Here is a 24,924-nt window from a genome sequence, read left to right on the forward strand (position 1 = left end):
AAGGCAGTGCCCCCAGGGTCTCCCACCTACAGGTGGGGAAATAAAGCCAGTGGCATGACAGGCAGGGAGACGGCAGAGCACAAAGGGTCCTTAGAGCATGCAGGCGGGCTGCGGGATCAGGGCAGAGCAGAAGCACCTGAGAGGCAGACGGCAGGACCCTCTCCGAAATGCAAGGGGATTTAGCAGCGCCCATGCGGGATGCTGGTTCTACAAGGCAGGAGATGAGCCAGTTGAGCCATGGTGCTGGCCCCAGGAATCTGCATTTCTGCTCCATCCCGAGGAAGAGGGAGGATGGGAGACTTCTGTTTCGCCTGCTTAACGAAACTAGTTGGTGACTGAAGCACACCAGAAGGCGGATTTTTCCTCACTCTTGGCACTCATTGGCAGGTGGCTGATACCCTCAGGACAGACAGCGCTGTGCTTCCTCCTGAGTCTTTGCTCTCTGCCAGCCCCTCTTGTGACCAGACAACTTCCGCCACCGGCAGAGGAAGTGGTTTCGGGGAGAGCCGGGTGAAATCTTTCGATGGTTGGCAGTGGTGTGTTTGAAGTCCCTTGCCTGGCTTGGGACATGTTTGTGCAGCCCATGTGGCCGGGTTCAGCTGCCTCCCTGGGCACCAGGCACCCCACAGGTGATGCCTGCCTAGCATGCCGGGGAAGGAGGGCACTGCTCGTCACAGTCCCAGGTGGGCTTGCTTCGAGCAGAAGCTGCTCTGCGTGGGCAGGAGATGGTTGTGGACACTGGCCCTCAGTGACTCTCGTTTCCCTTATAGTTGTCTTGTTGGCACTTGTCACTCTAGTGCCACAGTGTGTGCCCATTACGAAAGTCTCATGCCTGCTGCATGTCAGAAAAGCACTTCCATATCGAGACTCAGGCCCTTCCCAGCTGCTGCGTGACCGTGGCCTTGTCCCCTGGCTCTGAGCTCCGGTTTCTGCATGTGTGTCTGTGAGGGCCAGTGAAGCAAGTGACCTGTGCCTCGCGGTCCTTTTGTGGGGGAGTGAGAGGTGGAGGTGATCCGGCTGCGGGCAGCCCGAGGCCAGCACTGGCTTTGCATTCCTGACCCTCCAGTATGGGGGCAGTCCCCCACGCCTGTGCAGTTGACATCTTGCCCTCCTGGTAGCTGTTCTTAAGGCAAAACGAGAGGACTTCATTGTTTGACCATGCAGAATATTAAGTCTGTTATGTAGAAGGAAGGTGGATCCCAGGGGCTGGGTTCCAGGTTTGGATTCCTGAATGAACCCACTCTCCCAGCAGCTGGAGAAGGCCTGGCCTGAGGCCCTGCCCTGAACACCCAGCTCCTTTGGGACGCGTCAGGCCCCTCATCCGGTGAGACCTGCTCTGGCCTCCCCTGGCCCTGCTAACCCAGGGCTTTCTAACCTTGGAATCCTGCTTCAGAAGGCTCTGTACCTACTCTACTCCCACGAGGGAGGCGGACTCAAACGAGAGCTGGTCTGCGTTTGCATTCTGCCAATTGCGGGCGTGGATGCGCAGTTTTGTGTCTGTCCGCCTCCGGATGGGGCCCTGGATGGCTTCGGTCTTCTGTGGAGAGTCACCACCGCCCAGGAGGGTTTCCACAGCACAGAAAGCCCTGCTGCACGCGCCAGCACAGGGCTCCACGATCCCTGGTCTTGGGGAGGAGCCCTGCTCCAGCTGACCGGCCCTGCTGGATGGCTGGGACTGCCACCTCCAAAGCCACACTCACAAATTAATTTTCCAGTTTGGAGGGCCCTGTCCCAAGGAGTGTTCCCAGACTTGGGTTCCGGGTGCTGTGTGCATACATGCCCTGGGCTCTGCTAGACCGGTTGTCAGCCCTGCCTCTCACGTGGTCCTTGCTTAGCTGCAGACCTGGCGGGGGGGAGGCTGGGTTTGACTCTTCGGCCGCCCCTATGGAATCCCTGAACCTGCAGCACCTCTTTATCTCAAAGAAGGGGTCCCCGTTGCCCCAGCCCTCATGTGCTCCCTTCAGAGGGAGAGGACTTTGAAATTGGCTGTGACTGAAGTCCGTTTCCTACGACAGCGTAATTTGGGCTTTCAAACTACAGTGCCCACCAATACTTTCCCCTCTGCGTCATCAGTGAAACCAGTTTTGGCACCTGCTGATAGGTTATGATATGTAGAAAACATTAGCCATGGGGATAGCCTACACATCTGTCCATCCACCCCCATAACTGGGGCCATTTGTGCAAGCACTCACTGAGTTCTGTGACTCTCGGGTCCGGCGCTGGCTTCACCCACACCCAGATCCCACACAGCCTGTCGGACGCAGCTCCAAGGTCTCCTTCACAAACTTTCGCTTCCTCTCTTGTGCCTTCAGCATTCGATTCCTTCTGCTGGGATGGCTGTGCTCCTCCTGGGTGCCTGTGCTTGTTCAGGGGCCACCTGCAGGCAGGACCTGCGTTCCAGCTCAGCCTGCACAGGGCAGCAACTGGAAGGGGATGTGGCCAGCCCCGCCCTGCGAGTGGGCGGGCCCAGGGCCGAGCTCTGTGAGTGGGCACATGCTTTCCAATCGGTGGATGAGAAGGCTGGGCTCCTGGCTGGGCTCTGATCTCGACCTTGTGGTCTGCAGTGGCCGGTGGCGGGCCTCACAGGGTCACAGGAAGACATGGTCCTGGAGAGCAGATCTGCCATCCCAGAGCCAGGACAGCTCTGCAGGGACTCGGCCCTGTGAAATACATGAGCAGCCTGCTCCGAGCTCTGTGAAGCAGATGGATTTGGAAGACAGGTTGCCCCTGGGTGGTGTGGCTTTGGGGAGAGTTCTGAATGAGTGGTAAGTTTGGGGGTGGGGTTGCATATTATTTGGCTGAGTCTGTAAGAACTAGGAATGGGAATGACTGTTATTCTAAAAGCACCTCGCTGCGAGGCCTGTTGGGTTCCCAGTCATGGACCAGAGTGTGCCTGGGAGGCCTTGCTGGTTTCAGGAAAGCCCATTTCTTGGTTTTTGGCTTAACTTTGGCAGTTCTAGGTGTCTGAAATGTGTGCTCTTCCTCAACCCCTTCTGGCATGTGTCTCGATGGGGACCAGCACGTGTAATACCAGCATCTCATACAGACTCCGGCCAAGTCCCAGCTGCTCCACTGCCCATGCACTGCTTACTAACATGCCTGGGAGAGCAGAGCAGGTTAGTCCAAATGCTTGGGCCCCTGCACCCATGTGGCATGCCCAGAAGTCCTGGCTGCGGAGCAGCCCAGCTCCAGCTGTTGAGGTCTTGTAGGGAGTGAACCAGCAGGTGGAAAATCTCTCTCTCTCTCTTTCTCTCTCCATAAATCTGCCTTCTAAATAAATAAGTCATGGAAAACAGAGTGTCTTGGTTCCGCCCGTAGTGCTCATGCTGGCATGACTCTGTCCTCTCCCAGGCCCGGTCCTGGCGCAGGGGCCGGGGATCTTTGATGTGCTGCTGCAGTGAGGGAGCCGGCTCAGTCTTGGACATTTCCAGAAGGGTATGATTGACTTTTACAAGCTGTTTGACCAGAAAGTCCTTTCTTCTGCTCTTGTGGCGACTTGCTTCTCCAGGGATCAAAGTTGGGAGCATTTCTAATAAACAGCCAGTTGGCTGGAGCGGACCTCACAGGGGAGCCGGAGGTTGGTGGGATGCTGGTGACCTGGCCAGGCCCTCCACCCTGTGTGTGTGTCGGGGGTGGGGGTCAGCAGGGAGGCCGGCTTGTCTGCAGTGTAATGCTGCCTCGGGACACAGCGGACATGAGCTCTCCTTGGCCCTGGATTTGTGTTCAACCTCACTGAGTCAGTCCTTAGGGAGGGGGCTTAGCGTTTCTCCCACTACAAAACCAGGAAACAGTGGGACGTGCAACTGGGTTCACACCCGGTCTGTTCCTTAGTCCTCAGCCTCTGTCTTTCTGGCTCAAGTGAAGATGGCCCTTTCTTGGAGAACCATTGCTGGGTACTGCTGGTTGCTCACTGTGTGGGAGGTGGTCCTGCCACCATCCACTCCTCGAAGAAACCCTGCTCTCACTGGGTGCTTGGCGCCTTGTGGCTGTCTGCCCGGTGGGTTTAACTAGAAGGGAAGCATGCTAAATTTCAGGGAAATTCTGGCTTTAAAGCTTCCCCTCGGAATTGTGAGGGTTCCGGGACCCCCTGCTAGGCTGTTGGGCGTCTGTGGCTCTAACTGGGAGAGTGAGGGACCAGGTGGGCCTCGCCATCATCCCTGGGCTGTCGTTGACTCTGGTCTCTGTGCTCAGCTCGCTGTATCCCAGGTGCCTTGTGAGGAGAGGCGGCCGTGGGGAGCGAGTTACTGCTGCCCTCGCCATGATGAGGAAGCTGACGGCTGGCCTCGCTTAGGTGGCCTGGCTGCCAGGCTGGCTCCTTCTGACCCCAGCACTTTGCAAAGGGGCACCTGAGGATTGATGGGGTCTGAACGACTGGAGGCAGACCTTCTGTACTGCCTCCCCACAACAGCTGGCGTGGCCTGCTCTGCTGGGGTGACCACCCCTTTCAGAGCGCTGTCACTCCAGCTCCTCCTCTTGTCGCCCTGCGGATGAATAAGTGGCTTGTGCTCAGTGACCAGTGAAAATGTGTAGTTTTCCTCTGGAAGCCCAAAGGGCGGCCTGGCAACTAATGCTTTCTCAGGGTCACTGAGCAGGCCCGCGGTGCAGAGGGGGTGGTTGTCCCCTGTGCCCTCTCCCTCTGCGAGCACCGTGTGCCCGCTCGCCGTGGCTTGCCAGGGGGACAGGCTGGCTCTGCGTGGTTCACGGCACCTGTTAGGTGGCAGGCACCCTAGCTGTGAGATTGAGGGAGCAGGTGCAACCATGTGTGTCTGTCCAGCATCCTTCCTCAGCTCGAGACTTGGTCTCCCCTTCTGTCACCTTCCTGGTGTTCAGCACACATGGCAGGGCCGATTGAACCACTTGTTGGTCCCGACACAGGGATGACCAGGGATGACCAGGCTGTCCAGGGATGACCGTTTACGAGGGGAGTCTGGGGAGGGCGCCTCGTGTGGGTTCACTGCCCTGGAGCTCTGGCAGGCAGGAGCGGGTCTCAGAAGTCCATGCCGTGACACTGTGGTGGGTTCCTCTCTAAGATCTGCTCAGTGGCGGTGTTCACCCCAGGGAGAAGTCCACCTCTCCGCCTTTGGAGGTGGCAGGATCTTCTCAGCACCGGGACAGTGCTCAGGGACCTTGCAGGGAGCGCAGATACTCCCGCCTTAAAACCAGAGAAGTGAGGCTCCAGGAGGCTCTCGTACTCGGGGTCAGAGCCACAGGGACATGCCCGGGGACACACTCATAGACTGTCCAAAGGCGTGGAGATCATTGTCGCTCCTTTCACCCACACACCATAGCAGTAGCATGTGACAGCAGGGCCACTGCCTATGTCGTGGTCCCCACCTCCAGAGGCAATTGGGTTACATCGCTGGGAAGCTCCACAGTCAGAAACTTCTTGTGGTTAAACGGGCGAGGGCTGCACTGCCTCTACTCTGCCTTCTGCCCCTGGGGCCTGGGCGGGGCCTTTTCTCCAGCCCACCGTCTGACACTCCTTGTCCTGTCCCGGAGTGACATCACACAGCTCCTTGTGTGGGACGGGCTTGCGGCAGGGCTTGGCAGCCGATGCTGCAGACCTGCTGCCCCCAGGGCCTCAGCACATGAACCCGGAAGCAGTCCAGTCCAGCCTAGCCCCAGCGCAGGCTCTGCAGAGGCCTCTGGTGCTCATTGTCCAGCAGCAGTTAGCTTGGTGCATGGAGTGGAGAATAACACGTAGACCACAGACAGATCTATTAACGCCTCAGGCTTTTAAGGACTGTGGGAGGAGGGGCGTTTACATCTCAACAGCAAGAGGGAGTCTCCTAGTTCCGGCTAGTTCCACTGTCCCTGCCTTGGGAGGAAGCACCTCTCTTTGTGTATGCAATCAATCATTCTCATTCAAATGATATACAACCAATTGCTCTCACACAAATGGCATCCAGTCAGCTATTCTCATGCAAATGGTACCCAGTCTTCTGTCCTCCCACCCCCCAGAAGCCAGGGTCCTGATTCTGGGCCAGCACCGTGGGTGAAGCCCTGTGCTGTCCAACCCAGTATACCAGCATTGAGACATGCTGGAAGCATCGGGTCCACACCGGACCAGGATGAAAGAAAAGGGGGCAGCTTTTATAGTAATTACATCCTGAGAGCATAGTGCTTGCTCTAAGCTGAGCCTTTGATATTCTCCAACTACATCGTTTTTCTCCTGGATAGTGCTGACCAGGGCGTCTGCCATCCTCTAGGGACTGCGGAGAGGAGGGTGGGAGGCACTGGTTTTTATCTCATCTGCTTCCTGGAAGTGGCTGGAGCATTCTGTTAACCCAAGTAGCCCAGACCAGAGCACCCCACCAAAGAAGTTCCTGGTGAGTCATCCACAATTCATGTGTTGGAGTGTTGGGGTGACGTGAAAAACCACGCAAACTGCCCCAGCCTCTCCAGGAGGTTGAGTGCCCTGCTGTTAGTTGCTACAGAATTGATTCATTGAAGTTTTGTTCGCGTGTTTGGTAAGAACTCATTATTGAAGTTACTTACTGGTTTTTAAAGATTGATTCGTTTGAAAGGCAAACCTACCAAGAGAAGAGAGATCTTTCATCTTCCCCAAATGGCTGCGTTGGCCAGGGCTGAGCCTGCCCGGCTGACGCCAGGAACCCGGAACTCTGTCCTGTTCTTCCCAATGTTACCGGCAGGGTTAACAGGCCTTCTTGTTTCCCAGGCACTTTTAACAGGGAGCTGGATTGGAAGTGGAGCAATCAGGACTCAAACTGGTACCCATAGGAAATGCCAGCATTGCAGACAGCAACTTAACGCCCTGTGCCACAAGGAAGGCACCAGTTCCTTTGCTCCACCATGTATCTGTTATTACGCTGAGTGCCAGATTCCAGAACGAACAAGCCTTGAATCCTCGTTGGAATTTCAAGGGACTAGTAAATTGAGCCTTTTTTTTTCTCCCCAGAATTTTGAACATTAAAATCCATTATAGATGAGGCCACAGTGTCATTTGTGTTTTCTCATGGAGGCTTGCTTAAAGAATGGCGCTTCTCTGAGAGCCAGCTGAGTTTGCCAGTATCAAATCCCAGACAAACTTTGCCTACCCCGTCATAACTGCATTGCCTATGGCGGGCTTTCCCCCAAGGTGCTTGCGTGTGGGTGAGGGCTGGGGCACTGAGGTTGAGGGAAGCACACGGCAGGGTGGCGCTGTGTGTCCTTCCACAGGCGGGCAGCAGGAGTGGACCAGTGCCCTTCCCCAGAATCCCATTGCTGTCCCAGGCAGGCATGGAGCAAGGGAGACGCAGAGCCAACCTGGGCGAGGTATCGAGGTCATGTGTCTGCAGGGCTCTCAGAAAGTCTGTGGGAAATGCGTATTTTGAAACATCTGTTCATGGCTTTGTAAGTTATTTACATCCAAACAAACTTAGATACTGTTCATGTAGAGCTGGCAGGCAATGCCAGGGCTGTTTGGCGTCTGCAGGAAAGAGCAATGGGAACTCTGGCCTGGTTACAGAAGGTGAGGTTTCCTGTTTGCCAAGATGTAGTGAAAGCAGGTTGAGGAAGACGTTTAGGAATTCAGGTGTGGAGCTGCCTGTCAGCCATCCTGGAAGGTCACCAACAGCTGTATGCAGGAATCCGCTCAGGTGCCAAGCGCCTGGGCCTCCTGGGGGTGCACCTGTGCCCCGGTCTCCTCTGCCACGTCTGCGTCCATATGTCCCTCTCCAACACGGTGTGTCTCCTTAACCCCGACTCATCTGCCTACCTTCCACGTTCAGGAGGAAGACGAGGAAGTGTGGGTGGACAAGTTGCTTCAAATCTACAGAGACAAGCAAGGGAGGCGTCAGCCAGAATGTTTTCACTTTTGAAATCTATGTTTTACACATGAAAAAAAAAAAGTCCCTGGAATTGACTATTAGAAACAGATAAGCCTCGGTGTGTATCAGGTGTGATGGAACCCACACTGAAAGATAGAATCAAGCATCTTGGATGCAGTACTCTGGCTGCAACCTCATAGCCCTCGTGCAAGGATGCCGGCAGCCAAGGAAACGCTGAGCTTTACCTTATGGCTTTGTTCATGGAGCCGTTCTGAAGCTGTTGTATGTCTCTGGTAGGGTGAAGCCAATGAGTAGATAGGTATATGGGTGTTGGGAGTCACAGTTGTTGCTAGCATGGAAGGGTGTGGAGCCGTGGGCAACGCAAGAACCCACTGGTACTGAGATGCAGTGGGAAGTAGCAGTGTACAGTCACAATTTAAAAATACAAATATGCAGTCAGGGGTCACTTAGTGACCGGCATGTGTTCTGAGAAGTGTTGGGCAATTTTGTCATTGTGCAAACATCATGGAATGTATGTACACAGTGTAGGAGACTGCAGTGTCACCAGGCAGTGTGACCTTAGGCTGTCCTCTGTGCATCTGCTGCTGACTGGGCCACGTCTGCCTCCTCGCTGTGCTCCCTGAGAGGGCGTCCTGATGGGGGGAGCACACCTAATGCCCTGCTCTTGGACTCCCAAGTGCTGTTCCCCATCAGGAAGAGCCAGGGCACATTAAGAAATGGGTAGAAGGGCCTGGCGCGGTGGCGCAAGTGGTTGAGGTCCTCGCCTTGCAAGCCCGGGATCCCATATGGGCGCCGGTTCTAATCCCGGCAGCCCCGCTTCCCTTCCAGCTCCCTGCCTGTGGCCCGGGAAGGCAGCAGAGGACGGCCCAAGGCTTTGGGACCCTGCGCCCGCGTGGGAGACCCAGAAGAGGCTCCTGGCTTCAGATCGGCATAGCATCGGCCGTTGCGCTCACTTGGGGAGTGAATCATCGGACGGAAGATCTTCCTCTCTGTCTCTCCTCTCTGTATATCCGCCTTTCCAATAAAAATAAATCTTAAAAAAAAAAAAAAGAAATGGGTAGAAAAAGTACAGGATGATTCTGGGAAATTGATCACAGGGGCCAGCATTGAGGCATAGTGAGGTGTTTCATGGGTGCTGGTTCAAGTCCCAGCCGCCCCACTTATGATATAACTCCCTGCTAGTACACTTGGGAAAGCAATGGAGGATGGCCCAGGAGGCTGGGCCCTTGTACCCACTTTAGGAGACAGGAATGTGGCTCCTGGCTCTGGAATGGCTTGGCTCTGGACAGTGTAACCATTTGGGGATTTGGGAAGTAAACCAGTGGATGGAGGATTCCCTCTCTCTCTCACACCTTACCTTTCAAATAGTTTTTTTTTTAGAAAGAAATGTTTTTAAAATGATGGAGACACATCAATAATATAAGAACTTATTTGAAAGGGTTCCCTGTATGTTTGGAACAATTTGAATATCAAAAGGAATGATAAAATGCACACTGAATAAAATGAGAAGCCAGGCCACCAAAGATATCAAAACAATATAAGAAATAGGGGAAATGCTAGCGGCTAGGTGTAGAAGAATAAGAGAAAGGCGTTTACACCGCCAAACCAGAAAGGGATATAAGCTGTCAGGTGGAGCTGTCAGAAGGCAGGACGTACTGGAGATGGTGGGTTGGTTACGAGGAGAAAGCCGGGAGGCATCACCTCAGCCAAACGAGCAGCAGATTCGTGCTGCGCAACAAGCCACACTGGTCCTGTTCTTGGCAGATCTCTTCTGCCTGGATCTAAGGGCAGGGCACAGATAAATTCCTCTTCGGGCACTTCCCACCCCACACACCCCTTTGGCATGCACTCTGCAAGTGTTGGTAACATCTCAAAGACGTTCGAGAGACTTGACAAGCAAATGCAACATGTAATTCTTGGCTGGACTTCTGGGTCTCTCTCCTGTTCTTAGGGGGAAAAAAATGTTAGTATTTAAGAGCTGTAGTGTTACAGTGTTTGCAGCTTTGCCTTGGTTTGAGAAAAACAAAAATAACTGGGTCTCTGAGAGGGAAGAGAAGGGGGGACCAATGTGGCAGGCTCCGACAGCTGGTGAGTCCAGACGAGAGGTTGTGCATTTTTGTCTCACAAAATTCTTTCAAAGTTTCTGTAGCTTTGAATTTTTCTCAAAATGAGATGCTGGGAGGGAGTAGCAAATAAAAGGAAGTGAGCTCCGTGAAGGATCTCGCCATTTAGGGAAGCAGAGAAATGTGGGAGTGTCTGGGGCAGGATGGGGGGCTGTGAGGATTCGGGCGTGTCAGCACCGCAGAGCAAAGCGGGGTGAGATTGCTGGCGTGTCTTGGGCAGGTGCAGGAGGGAGGGGCGCTGCAGGTGGAGTGTGTCGGGGTGCTCACTTAAGATGGGGGTGCTCACTGCAGGTGCAGGAGGGAGGGGCGCTGCAGGTGGAGTTCTGTGTTTATGTTGGGGTGCTCTTTGTGCCCACTCCCTCGCATTCCCCAGCAGTTCCCAACCCTCCCGCAGCATAACCACTCCCTTGCCTTCCGTAATAACAGATGAGTGTTACCTGTGCTTGTGTTTACACAAGTGCATTCAGAATATGCATTGTGTGTGGCTTCTTTCTCCATCTGCGAGTTTCCTCTGTCCTGTGTGTTTCTGCACATTATCCATTCTCAAAAATATAGGATTTGCTTTGGAAAGATGCCACGGTTGACCTGTTCTGCCATCCCCTGACGTTGGAGTACTGTACCTTTAAGCAGCGCGGTGGCAGCAGCTGGCTGGCTATCTCCAGCAGTGTTCAGCCCCCCCCCCCAGGCTCTTCCTTGCAAGCCTTGGGGTCTCCTGTTTTCTCTTTGTAACCCTTCAGGGGTATATTTATTAGTGTCGTTTTTATGGTTTTACTTTGCTGTTTTCTGGTGACAGATGGAGTTGAATACTTCTCATATACTTATGATCATTCAGCTATCATGCTGAGTGTCTAAGTTGCAATCTGTTTGTAATCCTGACCAGTAATAAAGTTAAGGGAAAGAGTGGCTCTGTTGGATTTGAACCGCCGTTCAAGGCAAGTCTGATATCTACAGATGGTAGGGCCCTGTGGCCCAGCCCCTTGCTCACCTCACTTCTTGGGTTGGCGCCCATGGCTCGCCCTGCAGCTGTCCGCACCGGCCATGTCCACTGGCCGTGTCCAGTGCTTGTCCTCTGTGGCCCAGCAGGAGGCCTGCACCCTGTCTGCACCTGGATTAGGTTTCCCAGCTACAGCTTCCTGCTGCTGCACAGTCCCCAGGAGATGACGCCAGTGATTGATTCTCTGCCACTTAGGTGGGAGGCTTGGATCGAGTTCCAAGGCCCTGGCCACTGTAGGGATCCGGGGTGTGAGCAGTGGATGGGGGCTCGCTTGCTCTCTGCCCCCTCTTCCTCTTCCTCTCTCTCCCTTTCCCTCCATCCTTGCCACTGAAATAGTTAAAATTTAAAGTAAGTGAATCTTAAAGATTTCGCGTAGGAGTTTGTCACCTGCATGTCCACAGAGCGTGCACGAGGGAGTGTGTGGCCACGGCCTTGTTTGAAGAGCGAGGCGTGACTGACAGCCTCGACAGCAGGTTCTCATGACTTGCAAAAAATTTGCAGCCAGTGGAACTTCTGTGAATTTTTGAATTCTGTGAATTTGTGAAGACCCCCACCCCCCTACTTTGTTCTAACTAGACTTGAGTCAGACGTTGCACTTACGAGGGAAAATACCCTCAGAGTGTTGCTAAGTTCAAAAAAAAGAAAAAGTTCAGCTCTCCTGTTTGTGAAGTTGATACTTCTATTTTCTGTGTGATCTGTGTGCGTGTGTCCCCCCCCCCTTTTTTTTAAGTGAGATTGTTTTACCTTTATTTCTTAAAAAAAAAACTCAACAGTATGACAAAGCCCTCCATAGACTTTGGAACAAGCAGATAATATAAACAGATTTCTTTTCATGGCACAAGAGCCTTTAGTGTTGCGCAAGTTCAAATACTGTTTTCCCTCTATTTTGACATGAAAAGCTCTGTATTAAGTAAGACAGAGGCTCTTTTAATGTGGAGATTGTTAGAAAAAAATGCAACATCAGGTTGCTTTTGGCTCTGCTAGCTGGGGCTGTTTTTAGCGTCTGCCTTATGAAGTGTTGGCAGAGGCCTGGCAATGCGATCAGATAAAGGCAGTGGCTGGCTGCTGTGCGTCAGGCGTGTGCTGTGCGTCGGGCCCCTGGCTCTGTGCTCCCTGCACACAGGCTCACCAGCACTCCTCTCGCAGCCTCGCCAAGGAGGAGGCTCTGAGAGGTGGCTGGCTGGCAGTCCTCCCGCTGTCCTGCTCACAGGAGCCTGTGTTGGGTGACCCTCCCCAGGCTTGCGCTCGAGGCGGCACACTGTAGGCCGTGAGAAACGGACGGCCGTATTGTTTCACAGGAGTACCTGCTGTCCTTTCGGAGCCTCTTCAAAGTGACATCCACCATGACCTTGGCTTTGTGCACTGGGCATTTCCAGACTCCCCCATCCCAGGACAAAGCTAAGCCCTTTCAGAAACTGCTGCTAAGTTGGGATCCCAGCTGCTCCTGCAAGGGACATCTGAAAGAAGGCCAGCCAGCCTCAACATTTGTCCACACCAGGCCGGGATCTCGGTGGGCTGGGCTGACTGCACGGCAGGTTGAAATCTGAGAGTGAGATACGGGCATGTGGTGGGGGCTCTGCCTGGTGTCCCGTCGAGACGTGACTGTAACGGGGCTGTGGGCTCTGGCCTGCCCTCTTTCACTCGGAGAACGGGATTTATCCAACAGCCAGATCTGTGGCCTCGGGGCAGCCCCAGAAGGGGCTGCATTTGGAAGAGCCAGTGAGTGGCGGAGTCCCTCCCTGGGATGACAGCCTCTGAGCAGCCATCCACAAACTCTCTCAAGTGGCTTTCACAGATTGGATGGGCCGCGCCAAGGTACTGCAGTGTATGGCACTTGTACTTGAAGCGGGTTCTCGTTCCCTTGGCTTAGCCATGCCACGTGGAAGGTTCTGTGTGAGCTGGAACGGTTGTCTCCTCACCTTCCTTAGCATGTAAAAGGCACAGCACTGTAGAGAATCAATTGGCAATCTGTAAGATTAAACATGGCACAGGGTGGCCACCCTCATTGAAAGTCCTGGGCCAAAGCATCTCTGAGCCTGCATCTTAGAATATTTGCATATACACAGTGGACAAAGTGGGAGCTGATACCCAATTCTAAATGGGAAATTTAGCTTTGTCTCAAATGCAGCTTATGCTCATAGCTGGAATGTCGTGCAGTATTTTGAGCGCACAGTCTGCATTTCGTGTCGTTCTCCCGTGCGGCCTCGTGTTGGCCCTCGGAGCGGTTCCAATCTCGGATGTTTTGGGGTTGGGGCTTCACATCTTGAACAGACCCTGCAACCCGACACTGCTACTCAGGGAGTTCGTGCCTGTGTTCCGGAAGGCGTGTGAGACCCTGCTCTGTAGTATTGCTCACGAGAGCAGAGCTGCGAGTGAGCCAGTGTCTAGTGCCGGGAGCGTGGAGGGACAGTGCTGGTGTTAGCGAGTGTGTGGGATTCCACAGCCCCGAGGCACGCTTTGGTGTGGTTGTGTGTCACACCTAGCGCTGGGTCAAGCAGCATTGTCATGTTCGTAAGGTTCACGTGCAACAGGAGACAACGGTGGCTGCCCTCGACTTGGCCAGAGCACATGGCGGCCTCAGTGGGACAGGCCGTTCTGCCAGGGCCGCGCTGCCCAGCCGGGTGGCCACCAGCCACGTCAGATGCTTGCTGCCTCAGCGTTTGGTGTGTTGGCGTGCAGAGCATAAATACTTGCAGAAGGTTCGGTATGAGGGGCCCGGGTTGTGGCATAGCGGTTAAGCCTGTGACACTGACGTCTCACGTAAGTGCCGACCGAAGTCCCAGCAGCTCCTCTTGCGATCCTGCCTCCTGCTAAGGCACCTGGGAGAGCAGCGGGGATGGCTCAGGGGCCCGGACCCCTGCAGCCACAGCAGAGACCTGGGACAAGCTCCAGGCTTCTGGCTTCAATCTGGCCCAGCCCCAGCATTGCAGTCATTTGGGGAGTGAACTGGCAGATGGAAAATGTTCTCTCTCTCTCTCTCTCTCTCTCTCTCTCTCCTGTGCCTCTCTCTGATCTGATGCAGGACGTGTGGATCTAATGCCCATCTCCTTGCATTGTTTCTTTGGTGATAATTTTATGTGTGTTTTTTAAGATTTATTTATTTTTATTGGAAAGGCAGATATACGGAAAGGAGTAGAGACAGAGAGGAAGATCTTCCATCCGATGGTTCACTCCCCAAGCAGCCGCAATGGCTGGAGCAGAGCCAATCCGAAGCCAGGATCCGGGAGCTCCTCCAGGTCTCCCATGTGGGTGCAGGGTCCCAAGGCTTTGGGCCGTCCTCAACTGCTTTCCCAGGCCACAGGCAGGGAGCTGGATGGGAAGCAGGGCAGCCAGGACATGAACCAGTGCCCATATGAGATTCCGGTGTGTGCAAGGCGAGGACCTTAACCACTAGGCTATCGCACCGGGCCCTAATTTTATTTTTTTTTTTAAACTAAAGTTTGTAGCAACCCTGCATCAAGCAAATCACCATTTTTCCAACGTTTCAGATTATCACTAGCATTTTTGGTCGTATTTTAAATTTAAAGTATGTATACATTTTAAGGGAGGTAGTGGTGTGGCTCACCTGCTGAGCTACAGTACGGTGTGAACAGTGGTTACCTACACTGGGAGCCGAATGAGTCATGTGATCTGCTTTATGGCAACAATCCCTTTATCGCAGCAGGCTGGAACCAGACCCACAATACTGCCACAGTATGCTTGCGCATGTGTGTATGCCGTCTTTTAAGATACTTGGTTATTAATTTCAGTACTAGAAAGACTGCAAGGAGACACACTTGTAGAATGTGAAGCGTAACTTCTAAGAATAAGAGGAAGGGACCAGAGAGTGGCTGGCAAAGCTAGCGGGAACAGCGGCTCTTGGCATTGCCCCCTACTCAGAAAATTGGTAGGCCTGAGAGGGGCGTGGGTTGTGTGTGCATGCCTGCCTGCCTGCCTGCCTGCCTGCCAGCCTTCAGCTGTGGGCAAGGTGACCCTGACAGGCAGGCCTCCCGTGGCCACCGCTGCGTGCACCCTTCCAGCTCAAGCCTCGTGCTGCTCACCTATTGTTTCCAGGAAAAGACTACGAACAAACAGCCTCCAATCCAAATCCCCTAGTTAGTGCTGGCCTTGCTTCCCAGAGCCAGGACTCTGCCGTGCTCCGGCTCAGCCATCACTTCCTGTGCTAGCACTGGCTGCTGTGCGACTGCGAAGTACCCTGAGGACAGAGGTTTATTGGGAGGTGTCTCACAGCCCTCAAACGCTGGCCTGAACCCCCTGTGTCCCCAGGCGCTCCCCTCCACCTACTCACACTAGAACTGTGGGTGGGGCTGGCCGAGCAGAGATGGGGAGTTGGCTTGCAGCTCGCAGGCGAAGGTAAGCGTAGCTAGTCACTGGGTCACTGGGCTGGCCTTCCTGTGCTGGCAGGAGCCCCAGCGACTCGTGACCACCACGCCACTTCACTCACCTGTCGAGTTCCGCTGTGGTCTGAAAGGCAGAGCCGGCTCTGGCCAGTCCTCGGCCAGCCAATGGTGCAGACAGTGGAAGCTGACTCACCTAGCCTGTGGCTCTAACTCTCTCTGGCCACCCAAGTAAGCCCGAGGAATCACGTGGACCCCCCCGTGTGTGGCCGCCTGTCTTTCCCTGCCCTCGGCTTCCTTGACACAGCAGAAGCTTTGTGGCTTAGTCGATCGCTCTAACGTCCCAGCCTGCTCAGGACATGGGCCTGTACATGGCTCAGGGGCTCCTAGGACCAGTGTTAGAGGGTGGGGCAAGGGCAGCACCCAGGAGCATTTGAGCCAAAGAGCAGGGTGGTCAGCCAGGCCTAGGGCCGAATGGACACTCCTAGTTGAGTGCTAAGGGTAGAGGAGAGTGGGGCCATGGGAGATCCTGCCTCGTTCAGGACGTTAAACTGGAAGGTTAGTGCTACAGGATAACCTGGTCAGCATCTGTGAGCAGTTGGGAAACAAGGATCTGGTCCACCTTACTACCTGTCTAGTTGTGTAGTTAGGTTAGTTCCTTATCCTGAGAGCTACCCTGTGGCAGGCACTCTGCCAAGTACAGAAGCTTATTGCAGTGTCCACAGGCAGGGCCTCATTGCACTGTCACAACCACTGCCGCAAGAAAGGCAGGGCCCAGCACAGTGGCCTAGCGGCTAAAGTCCTCGCCTTGCTCGCACCGGGATCCCATATGGGCACTGGTTTGTGTCCCGGCTGCTCTGCTTCCCATCCAGCTCCCTGCCTGTGGCCTGGGAAAGCAGTCAAGGACGGCCCAAAGCCTTGGGACCCTGCACCTGCGTGGGAGACCCAAAGGAGTCTCCTGGCTCCCGGCTTTGGATCAACACAGCTCTGGCCATTGTGGCCGCTTGGGGAGTAAATCAGTGGACGGAAGAACTTCCTCCCTGTCTCTCCTCCTTTCTGCATATATGACTTTCCAATAAAGATAAATAAATCTTTTTAAAAGTAGTCTGGAACAGCCATTTGACTGGCAGTTAAGATGCCTGCACCGACAGTATTGTTGTGCATCTGGAAGCCAGCTACTCTGCTTCTACTCAGCTTTCTTTTTTTTTTTTTTTTTAAAGATTTATTTAGTTAGTTTATTGGAAAGGCAGATATACAGAGAGGAGGAGAGACAGAGAGGAAGATCTTCCATTCAATGGTTCACTTCCCAAGCAGCTGCAACAGCTGGAGCTGAGCCAATCTGAAGCCAGGAGCCAGGAGCTCTTCCGGGTCTCCCACGTGGGTGCAGGGTCCCAAGGCTTTGGGCCATTCTCAACTGCTTTCCCAGGCCGCAAGCAGGGAGCTGGATGGGAAGTGGGGCCGCTGGGGTTAGAACCAGTGCCCATATGGGATTCTGGGTACGTGCAAGGTGAGGACCTTAACCACTAGGCTATTGTGCCGGGCCCCCAACTCAGCTTTCTGTCAGTACACCAGGAATGCTCAGACAGCATTCCAGTCCTTGAGTTCCTACTGTTTGCATCGGAGACCTGGATGGAATCCCTGGCTTGGCTTGGCCTGGCCTCACCGTGACTGTCATGGGCGTCTGATCTGGAAGCCAGCAGATGAACAGTCTTTCTGTGTCTGTGCTAAAGATCTAGTTATTTATTTTTATTTGACACATTTACAGAGAGACAAAGAGATCTTACATTCACTGGTTCACTGCCCAAATGGCTGCAACAGCCAGAGCTGGACCAGTGCAGCTTCTTCCAGGTCTCCCACGTGGATGCAGAGGCCCGAGGTCTTAGGCCGTCCTCCACTGCTTTTTCATGCCATAAGCAGGGAGCTAGATCAGAAGTGGAGCAGCTAGGACTTAAACTGGCACCCATAAAATATACCAGTATTGTAAATGGAGGATTAACCTGTTATGCCATAGCACTGGCCCCTGTGGTGCCATATTTTAAATGGTTTGTTTATTTGAAGGAGTTACAGAGAGGGAGGTAGGGATAGAGAGCTTCCATCCACTGATTACTCCCCAAATGACCACATCGACCTGGGGCTGGGCCCGGTCAAAGACAGGCACCCAAGGTGGATGCAGGGGCCCACGCACTTGGACCATCTTTTTCTGCTCCCCGGGCACATTAGCAGGGAGCCAGATCTGAAGTGAAGCAGCCAGGACTTGAACTTGCACTCATGGGAAGCTGGTGTTGCAGATCTCAACCTAACTTGCTGTACCATGTGAGCCCTTAGGGCCGTTTTTTGAAAAGACAATTCTTTCCCTTCGCTAACCAGTCTCGGCACGCGCTGGCAGTCGGTTGCCCACGAATCCGTGGGTTTATTCCCGGACTCAGTTCTCGTCCATTGATTTCTGTGTCTCTGTGTGTGAGTACCACTCTGTCTTCACTACTGTGGCTTTGTAGTAAGTTTTAACGTTGAGAAGTGTGAGTCCTCCAACGTTGTACGCCGTTCTTAAAGATGTTTCACCTCTGGTCTCCTGTATTTCCTACTACTGTTCGGATTTTACTGTCAATTTCTGCAAAATCTACCCAGCAAGGTTACTAATGGGGGTTACATTGAATCGGTAGGTGAGTTTGCTGGGGATCGTCATCTTAACAGTGTCAGGCATTTTGGTCCATGTACATAGAATATTCTTTCCTTTAATTATCTCATCTCTAATTTCTTTTATGATATTGAGTTGTTTAACAGTGTGTCTTACATTTAATTTGTTAAAATTATGCCTAAATGTTATTTGTGGTGATATTGTAGATGGACGCCTTGTACAATGCTGGAATGGTCGTTGCTGCTGTGTAGAAGCGCAGGGCGGTTTTGGGGGTTTTGCAGCTTTCCGGCCTTGTGTGACCTCACTGAGTTTGTTAATACTCACGGCTCCAAGTGGATTGTTCGGGATTTTCTGCATACAGGTCATGTTATCTACGAATAATTTTCCTTTCCTTTCTCTTTCTTGTCTATCTGTCCCCAAAGAGCCTCCATTTCCAAAGCAAATCAAGTGGGAGAAGTGAGCACAGGTGCTCTGGTCTTGCCCCTGGGCCGAGGGGAACAGGTGCAGCCCTCCGGAGCGTTTCTAAGCATCCTGGTTCCCTCTCAGCTTCCTCCCGCTGTTGCTCCTTCGGCCGGAGAAGAGCAGGTCCATTCGAAAGGGCTTCTTTCCAATTCTTCAGTAGCAGAGTTTATGGTTCCACTTGGCTTCTCTGTTCTCAGCCATTTCCCTTGGCCGTTGGTGAGGTCGTGGTACAGGCTCTGTCAGGACACGGGAAATATTTGCAAGTTCTTCTTCAGTACCCGCTTTGACTGCCCATGAATTCCACAGTCCTGAATAACCTAACCAAGGTGGAAGTTGCAAAAATCGAAACACATAGGCCCAGCGTGATGGCTCGGTAGCTAAATTCTTACCTTGCATGCCAGAATCCCATACGGATGCTGGTTCATGTCCTGGCTCCTCCACTTCCCATCCAGCTCCCTGCTTGTGACCTGGAAAAGCAGCGGGGGATGGCCCAGGTCCTTAGGACCCTGTACCCATATGGGAGACTGGAAAGGAGTCTCCTGGCTCCTGGCTTCGGGTTGGCTCAGGTCTAGCCATTGCATCCACTTAGGGAGTGAACCACTGAATGGAAGATCTTTCTGTCTCTCCTCTCTTTATATCTGACCTTGCAATAAAAATAAGTAAATCTTTTTTAAAAATTGAAACATAAGCAGAGGTGTGACTGGATCCTTATTTTCTTTCCTTTTGTCAGGGAAGGGACTGTCCTGGGGCCCACGGGCCTCGCGTCCTCCCGGCATGCCCTCTAACTGTCAGCACCCTCTGTGTTTGCAGACTCTCAGCGTTCGCACCTCTCTTCCTTCACAATGAAGCTCAAGGACAAATTCCACTCGCCCAAAATCAAGAGGACCCCGTCGAAGAAGGGGAAGCCGGCCGAGGTGTCTGTGAAGGCTGTGGAGAAGCCTGTGGACAAAGTAAGCTGGCTCCCCAGGCGCTCCTCCCGGCCTCACCTGCTCGCAGCAGGACGAGCTGGGGCTGCGTCTGAGCGCATGGTCGCAGGCGGGGCGTGCGGTGAGAGCAGGTCGGCTGGGGCATGCCTCGTGTGTTCGCCAGGGTCAGGCTCAGTGGGCCAGCGCAGTTCTCCTGTTCCACCTCTGGGCACGTAAGACTCCTCCCTCATCAGCACATGTGATCAGCCGGAAGCTGCCTCCCGCCCCAGAGGTCCCCATTTGCCCTGGCCCACATGCACAGAGAAGTGTGTGACTTCCAGATGTCCATCATTCGGCCGTAGGACCCGTGGGGTGAGATGTGCAAACCCCTGCAGAGCCCACCAACACTCCCTCCAGCACTAGTGACCTCCGTAGGGCCAGGCCACCGCATCTGTTGGGACAGCTGTTGGTTTCCGTCCATCCCTCCCCTCAGCCTAAAATGGCCATTTGAAGCTCTGTAGGAATCCAGGTTTCCTCTCTTCCAGGAGGCAACAGACAGATTTCTACCAGAGGGCTGCCCTCTCCCCTTGGATCTGGAGCAGCAGGCAGTAGAATTTATGTCCACCAGTGCTGTGGCTTCCAGGTCTCAAAGGCAGAAGGTCAGTGCGACATGAAGAACAATTGGGTTTGCCTTGCCTTCTACTGCAGAATCCTGGGCCATGGTTTTGGGGATGGAAAAAAGCTGTTGCAATATCACTCTGTCCAGCTGGGTGGTGACTGGGGCACCATCAGGCAGGCAGCAGACCAAGGGGCCTTGCGTCACAGGGAGAGTTTATCCCAGCACCGTGGTGTCCCGGGCGGACGACTGGGCCCCTTTCTGGGTGATCCAGTGGGTCCCCCCAGCAGCAGCTGTCCTGCCCTTGAACTGCTCCGCTGCTTTGAGTACGATAGACACCAGCGGCCACTGTGGTGTCCCTTAGTGCGACAGCCAGCTCGTGACTCCCTCTGTGGCCAGCGCTGAGCAAGCTGCTTCCTGGCTCCCTGCTTGGTGCTTTCGTTGCGTGTTCTCTCACTTCATCTTTCCAGCACTGCTGACAGGTGCAAATGTTTCTGGAAAGGACCCTGCCAGTCTATAGAGGTGACCTGAGCATGTCGCCAGCGTCACGTGAGCAAGATTGACGGCAGTCTGCCTGACACCAAGGTGTCCTAACAGGTCTCACAATGCTGTTTCTTCTTTTCCCTGTCCTAGAAATCTAAGTATCAGTCACAGCACATCACTTCCCGTAAGGTCAGGTAAGAGCAGAGGGAAGTGCCCAGTCTGCCACGCCCATCTACATTCTAGGTCGGAGATGAGAAATTAGAGAAGATTTGATCTCTGCCAGTCGTGGAGGTCGCTTAGTAAATAGCTGGCAGGACCACACTGTGCGTGTATCCTCCCACTGGGTCGGCTAGGCGAGCACGAGGGGCGCCTGAGACTCCCTGGAGTTCAGTGCTAGCTCTGCTACAAGTGCCCAGCCGCCCGGTTTGAGGGTTTTTCCACCTCCTTATTCACTGTTCCGAGAGAAGGCGTGGAAGAAAATGCAGGCACTTTCTGGGGTGCCTGCAGGTGCCGGGGAGCATTCGACAAATGTGTGGAGACACTGCTGGTTATCACAGCAGAGCAGGCTCAAGCAGGTGCCGTGGTGGGCATCCTAAGACACCTGCTCCATGCCAAGGAGCCTGGCTGTCATCTTCCCTGACCCCAAAGACTGTGAGGCCCTGTTGTGGCCATTGCACTTGCCAAGGTTGAATTATTCTGCTGGAGGCCGAGCATGGGTGGCCGTGTCAGCATGCCTGTTCCTCTGCCGGTGAGGCAGATGCAGAGCCTCGCAGCGAGCCTGTCATTGGCCCCTGTCGCCCTGTGCCTGCCGGGAGAGCATTTGCATCCATGTTCTCAGTTTGCGGCAGCTTTTGTTTGTGGAGTCCATGGGAGACTGAAGCGCGAGGAGAGGGGCACAGGGCCGGGCTACCCCTCGCAGGCCTTGTCCTGGCGGCTTCCCCTCTGCTGTCGCACGTCCTCTCCGTTGTGCAGGGAAGCGCTGCTCCCCGACTCTACAGATCCCAGGTTTCCTCTGCGTTGGGCTCCGCTCAGGCGCTTTAGCGGTCTCTCACGTCTTTCTAGGTAATATCTAAAGTCTCAGTGAGTTTGGAATGTACTGATAATTTTGGTCTGCAGCTCTTTAAGAAGCAGTAGAGGACGATCAGACCCCTCCCAGGATGACAGTCCCACTGCGACGACCCTGTGTGCCCTCCAGGAAGGGCCCCGAGGGCCTGGCCCCTCCGAGTGGGTTCTGAAAGGCTTTCCCTTTCGGGGTTGAAGTGGGTGCAGAGCGAGGCCCTGCCCGAGAGCTGGCTGTGGGCGGTGCCGTGGGGCGCTGACGCTGCCTGCCCTCTGCTGGGCTCGGCTCCTGATGGGGCCTCCGTGGCGGACCCTCAAGAAAGGGACAGTGACAGATTTTCTAAACCTAATGTCCAGGTTACAGTTTTTAATTTATTGATGCGCTGACACCCAGGCTGTACACCAGAAGCTCCCTGGTGTGGGAAGGAGACTGGAGTTAAAGAGGAAAGAGCAGGGTTATGGAGCAGGCAAGGCCACAGGTTGGGCAGCTGGAGCGTCAAAGCCCCAGGGCAGGTCAGTGCCAGGTTACGGTTGGCACTGTCCCTGTGGCTGTGTTTTGCAAGAAGCAGCAACTTAACCGTGGAAGGACCAGGCTCTTCAATGACTGATGTGATCTTTCCCATTCTTCACCCTGACACGCCTCGCCCCTTTCGAAGGCTTCCTAGTCCTTTTTCTCTTAGAAACCTGCGGATATATTTTCTTGACATGTCTGTCTGCTCTGCAAGTTTCGTCATTGCTGTCTGTGCTGGTGTCACGTGCCTCCTCTTGCTGGCCTGATGTGGCTTTAACCATCGTCACTGTCCCCAAGCCCTGTGAGTCCTGATTCCCCAGGTCCAAGAAGCAGGGAGCTCTTATGCAAGCGGGTATGGAGAAGCGAGCTCCCGGCCTGTAGGAGACAGACAGTAAATCAACACGTAGGAGGGGAAGGAGAAGGATGAGCCCCAAGCCGGAGAAGGGGCGAGAGTGGTCCCTGCACTGTGTGTGGGTGCCGCTCGGGGAGCACCAGGTAGCCTGGCTGAAGCTGGATCTCCTTAGCAATTGAATCAGTTTCTGTGTGTTATCCTTTTGATACTCACATGGAATGAAATCCTCCACTCCTGTACTTTTTTTTTTTTATTTAAAATGGCATTCCCCATCATTTCAGGAGAAAGGAGCCATTGTTAATTACTTTTTTATTAGAATTGCATTTTTTGTGTATTTCCTGATTTTTTCAGTGTCCGGGAGCTGCCTTCTAGCCGTCAGTTGGCTCAGGTTCTCGGAGCCGCGGACAGCCTACCACTGGCACTTTTTCTCACGTACACACACTTGCTAATCCACGTCAGACACGCAGCTGACCCTGCTTGAGTCCATTCCCCAGCTCTGGATGTATTCTGCAGGTTTCTCTGGCTTGACCTTCCCCTGCTGCCAGCCAGGACCTGGGTCTTTGAAGTTAGGAACAGTTGAGGGCACAGGAAATGAAGAGGGTGTGTGCAGCAGGTGGCTGGGCCCGCCACCTGCATGCTGAGGAGGAGGGTCTGCTGGCCGTGTGGGCGCCGGCAGGTGCAGGCCCCAAGCAGAGCGCCCGGGTCTGTGGGGTCAGCAGACAGCGGACAGGAGACAGTGGCCACCTGCTGCGCTTCTTCTGCCTTCCGCCTCCACCCGGCGTCCTGTCCTCTAATCCTGAGACAGGCTGCCACGCAGGAGACTTGGCCACGGGCTTGACCCATCATGTCCTGGGCAGCCTTCACAGCCCCTCAGAGCTTTGAGAGAAAGGCGGGGGGCTTCCAATTCCTGAGATGTGGCCACTGCTTCTGCAAAGCTCCAGAAAGCCAGTCCTCCCCATGCTGTGCTCGTGGTGCCGTCCCAGTGTGGTTCAGCAAGGAGGCGAGGTGATTGCAGCACTGCAGGTTCTGGGAAGGGGGTCTGGGAGTGCCCCTCCTTGATGTCGGCCCTGCAGCTTCACACCCGGCCTCTGGGCCCCAGCTGCTGTCCGCAGGAAAACAATCTGGTGAGGTTTGGGCAACATCAATCTCAAGGTCCCAGGAAACCGTGTATGTGTGTATGTATATATATATATATATATTTTTTTTTTTTTTTAACACCTGTCTAATTTCCCTCCTCCTTCCTGTGCGTAACGCTTCCTCACAGAACCTGAGCTGGCTGGAAGAGAAGGAGAAGGAGGTGGTCAGTGCCCTGCGCTACTTTAAGACCATTGTGGACAAAATGGCCATTGACAAGAAAGTCCTGGAGATGCTTCCGGGCTCGGCCAGCAAGGTGCTGGAGGCCATCTTACCCTTGGTGCAGAGTGACCCCCGCATTCAGCACAGGTGAGTCGCAGGGCAGCAGAGGACCCCGGCGCGTCTTGGCGTGGGCGCCCTTGAGACACATTGGGGGTAACTCTACAGCTACCCCAAGTCTTGATGCCATCCTAAGGCCAAGGTCGTTGTCACTCCTCACTCCCAAACCTGACTGAGGTGAAGCTTTCACGTCCCCAGGGATGGAGCCACGGTGTGATCTGTGGTCCCTTCTCTGATTCGGGCACATTTCTGCCAGGCCCCTGGTCATCCAACGCAGAAGTACTGTTTATTGTGACATCCCGGCTTGTCAAGATCTAGCTTACCAGGGCTCTCAGTCCCGATGATGAGCTGAAAAGAAATAGGAAAGACCCCTGCTGGAGGGCGGCCGGTGAGAGCAGGACCTTCACGATGGTGGGGTTTGTCCCCGGGAGCCTCTGCCGGATAATGCTTTTAGTGGTGGAATATATTTTTCTCTTAAAAGTTAAGGCGCAGGCCTGTCCCTGTATCAAGTATGAGAGAAAAACAGCCTTAAATTTACCTGGAGCAAAAGCCTCTGGAAGGACTGGCAGGTGCCTTGTTTTTCCACCACGGTTCCTCTTCAGAAGTGCACCTGTTTCGATTCCCTGAGATAGCAGGGCCTTTGTTCAGCAGCTTGCGGCTAAGCTTTCGCCAATGGCCTTCAGGACTTGGCAGTGAAGTTCATGTTTGCCTTCCAGGAGGTCAAGCCAACTGTGTCTTTTTCGCCACAAGACAAGTCTAGGCTGAGCCTGTGAAATGGTTAGAAGCTCAGCAGCCCCAGGTCGGAGGGCTCAGCAGACTCCTTGGAGCAAACCTGCCCGACGTGCCACAGACATGTGAACTGCTTTGAATTAAATGTTCCCATGAGCCTATTCTGTGCTTGGGAGCAGGAGTCGAACCTGCTCGAGCAAATCGTCCCCACGTGTGACTGCTGATCTTACAACACAGTGGCCTTTGGGGAGGGCAGGAAGGTGGCAGCGCCAGGGCACCGACAAGAGGGGCTGATGGGAGAAGAGCTCAGATCCCACACACCCATGCTTAGTCTGTCTGGGAGAGTCGTGGCTAGAGCCAGTTCAGCTGACTCCCGTGGCCAGCAGCACACCGCCACAAAGCTGCTGCTTGCCAGTCGGCCAGCAGTGCTGCCTGCGTAGCTGCAGGCTCTGGGCAGGCTCTGAGCAAGCCGCAGGGTAACAGTGGGCAGGAGGTACTTAGAGTTGACAGAACCA

The 24,924-nt window shown here is 54.1% G+C and overlaps 1 protein-coding gene across 6 annotated transcripts in view; it reads left to right on the top strand.

Annotated features, from left to right (window-relative positions):
- RAPGEF1 (Rap guanine nucleotide exchange factor 1) overlaps positions 1–24,924 on the top strand; it is a 110,119-nt gene that overhangs the window by 40,898 nt on the left and 44,297 nt on the right. For 4 of the 6 annotated variants that reach the window (XM_040963743.1, XM_040963744.1, XM_040963747.1 and 1 more), the window contains exons 2-4: positions 19,152–19,291; positions 19,792–19,905; positions 23,532–23,710. In XM_040963743.1, coding sequence (XP_040819677.1) covers positions 19,152–19,291; positions 19,792–19,905; positions 23,532–23,710 — 433 coding nt within the window. The remainder of the gene's footprint in view (positions 1–19,151; positions 19,292–19,791; positions 19,906–23,531; positions 23,711–24,924) is intronic. The other 2 variants (XM_040963745.1, XM_040963748.1) reach the window with 1 other exon arrangement.

The sequence above is a fragment of the Ochotona curzoniae genome, unplaced genomic scaffold, assembly GCF_017591425.1.
Source record: "Ochotona curzoniae isolate NIBS_2020 unplaced genomic scaffold, NIBS_Ocur_1.0 scaffold_3208, whole genome shotgun sequence".
NCBI classification, from domain to species: Eukaryota; Metazoa; Chordata; class Mammalia; order Lagomorpha; family Ochotonidae; genus Ochotona; species Ochotona curzoniae.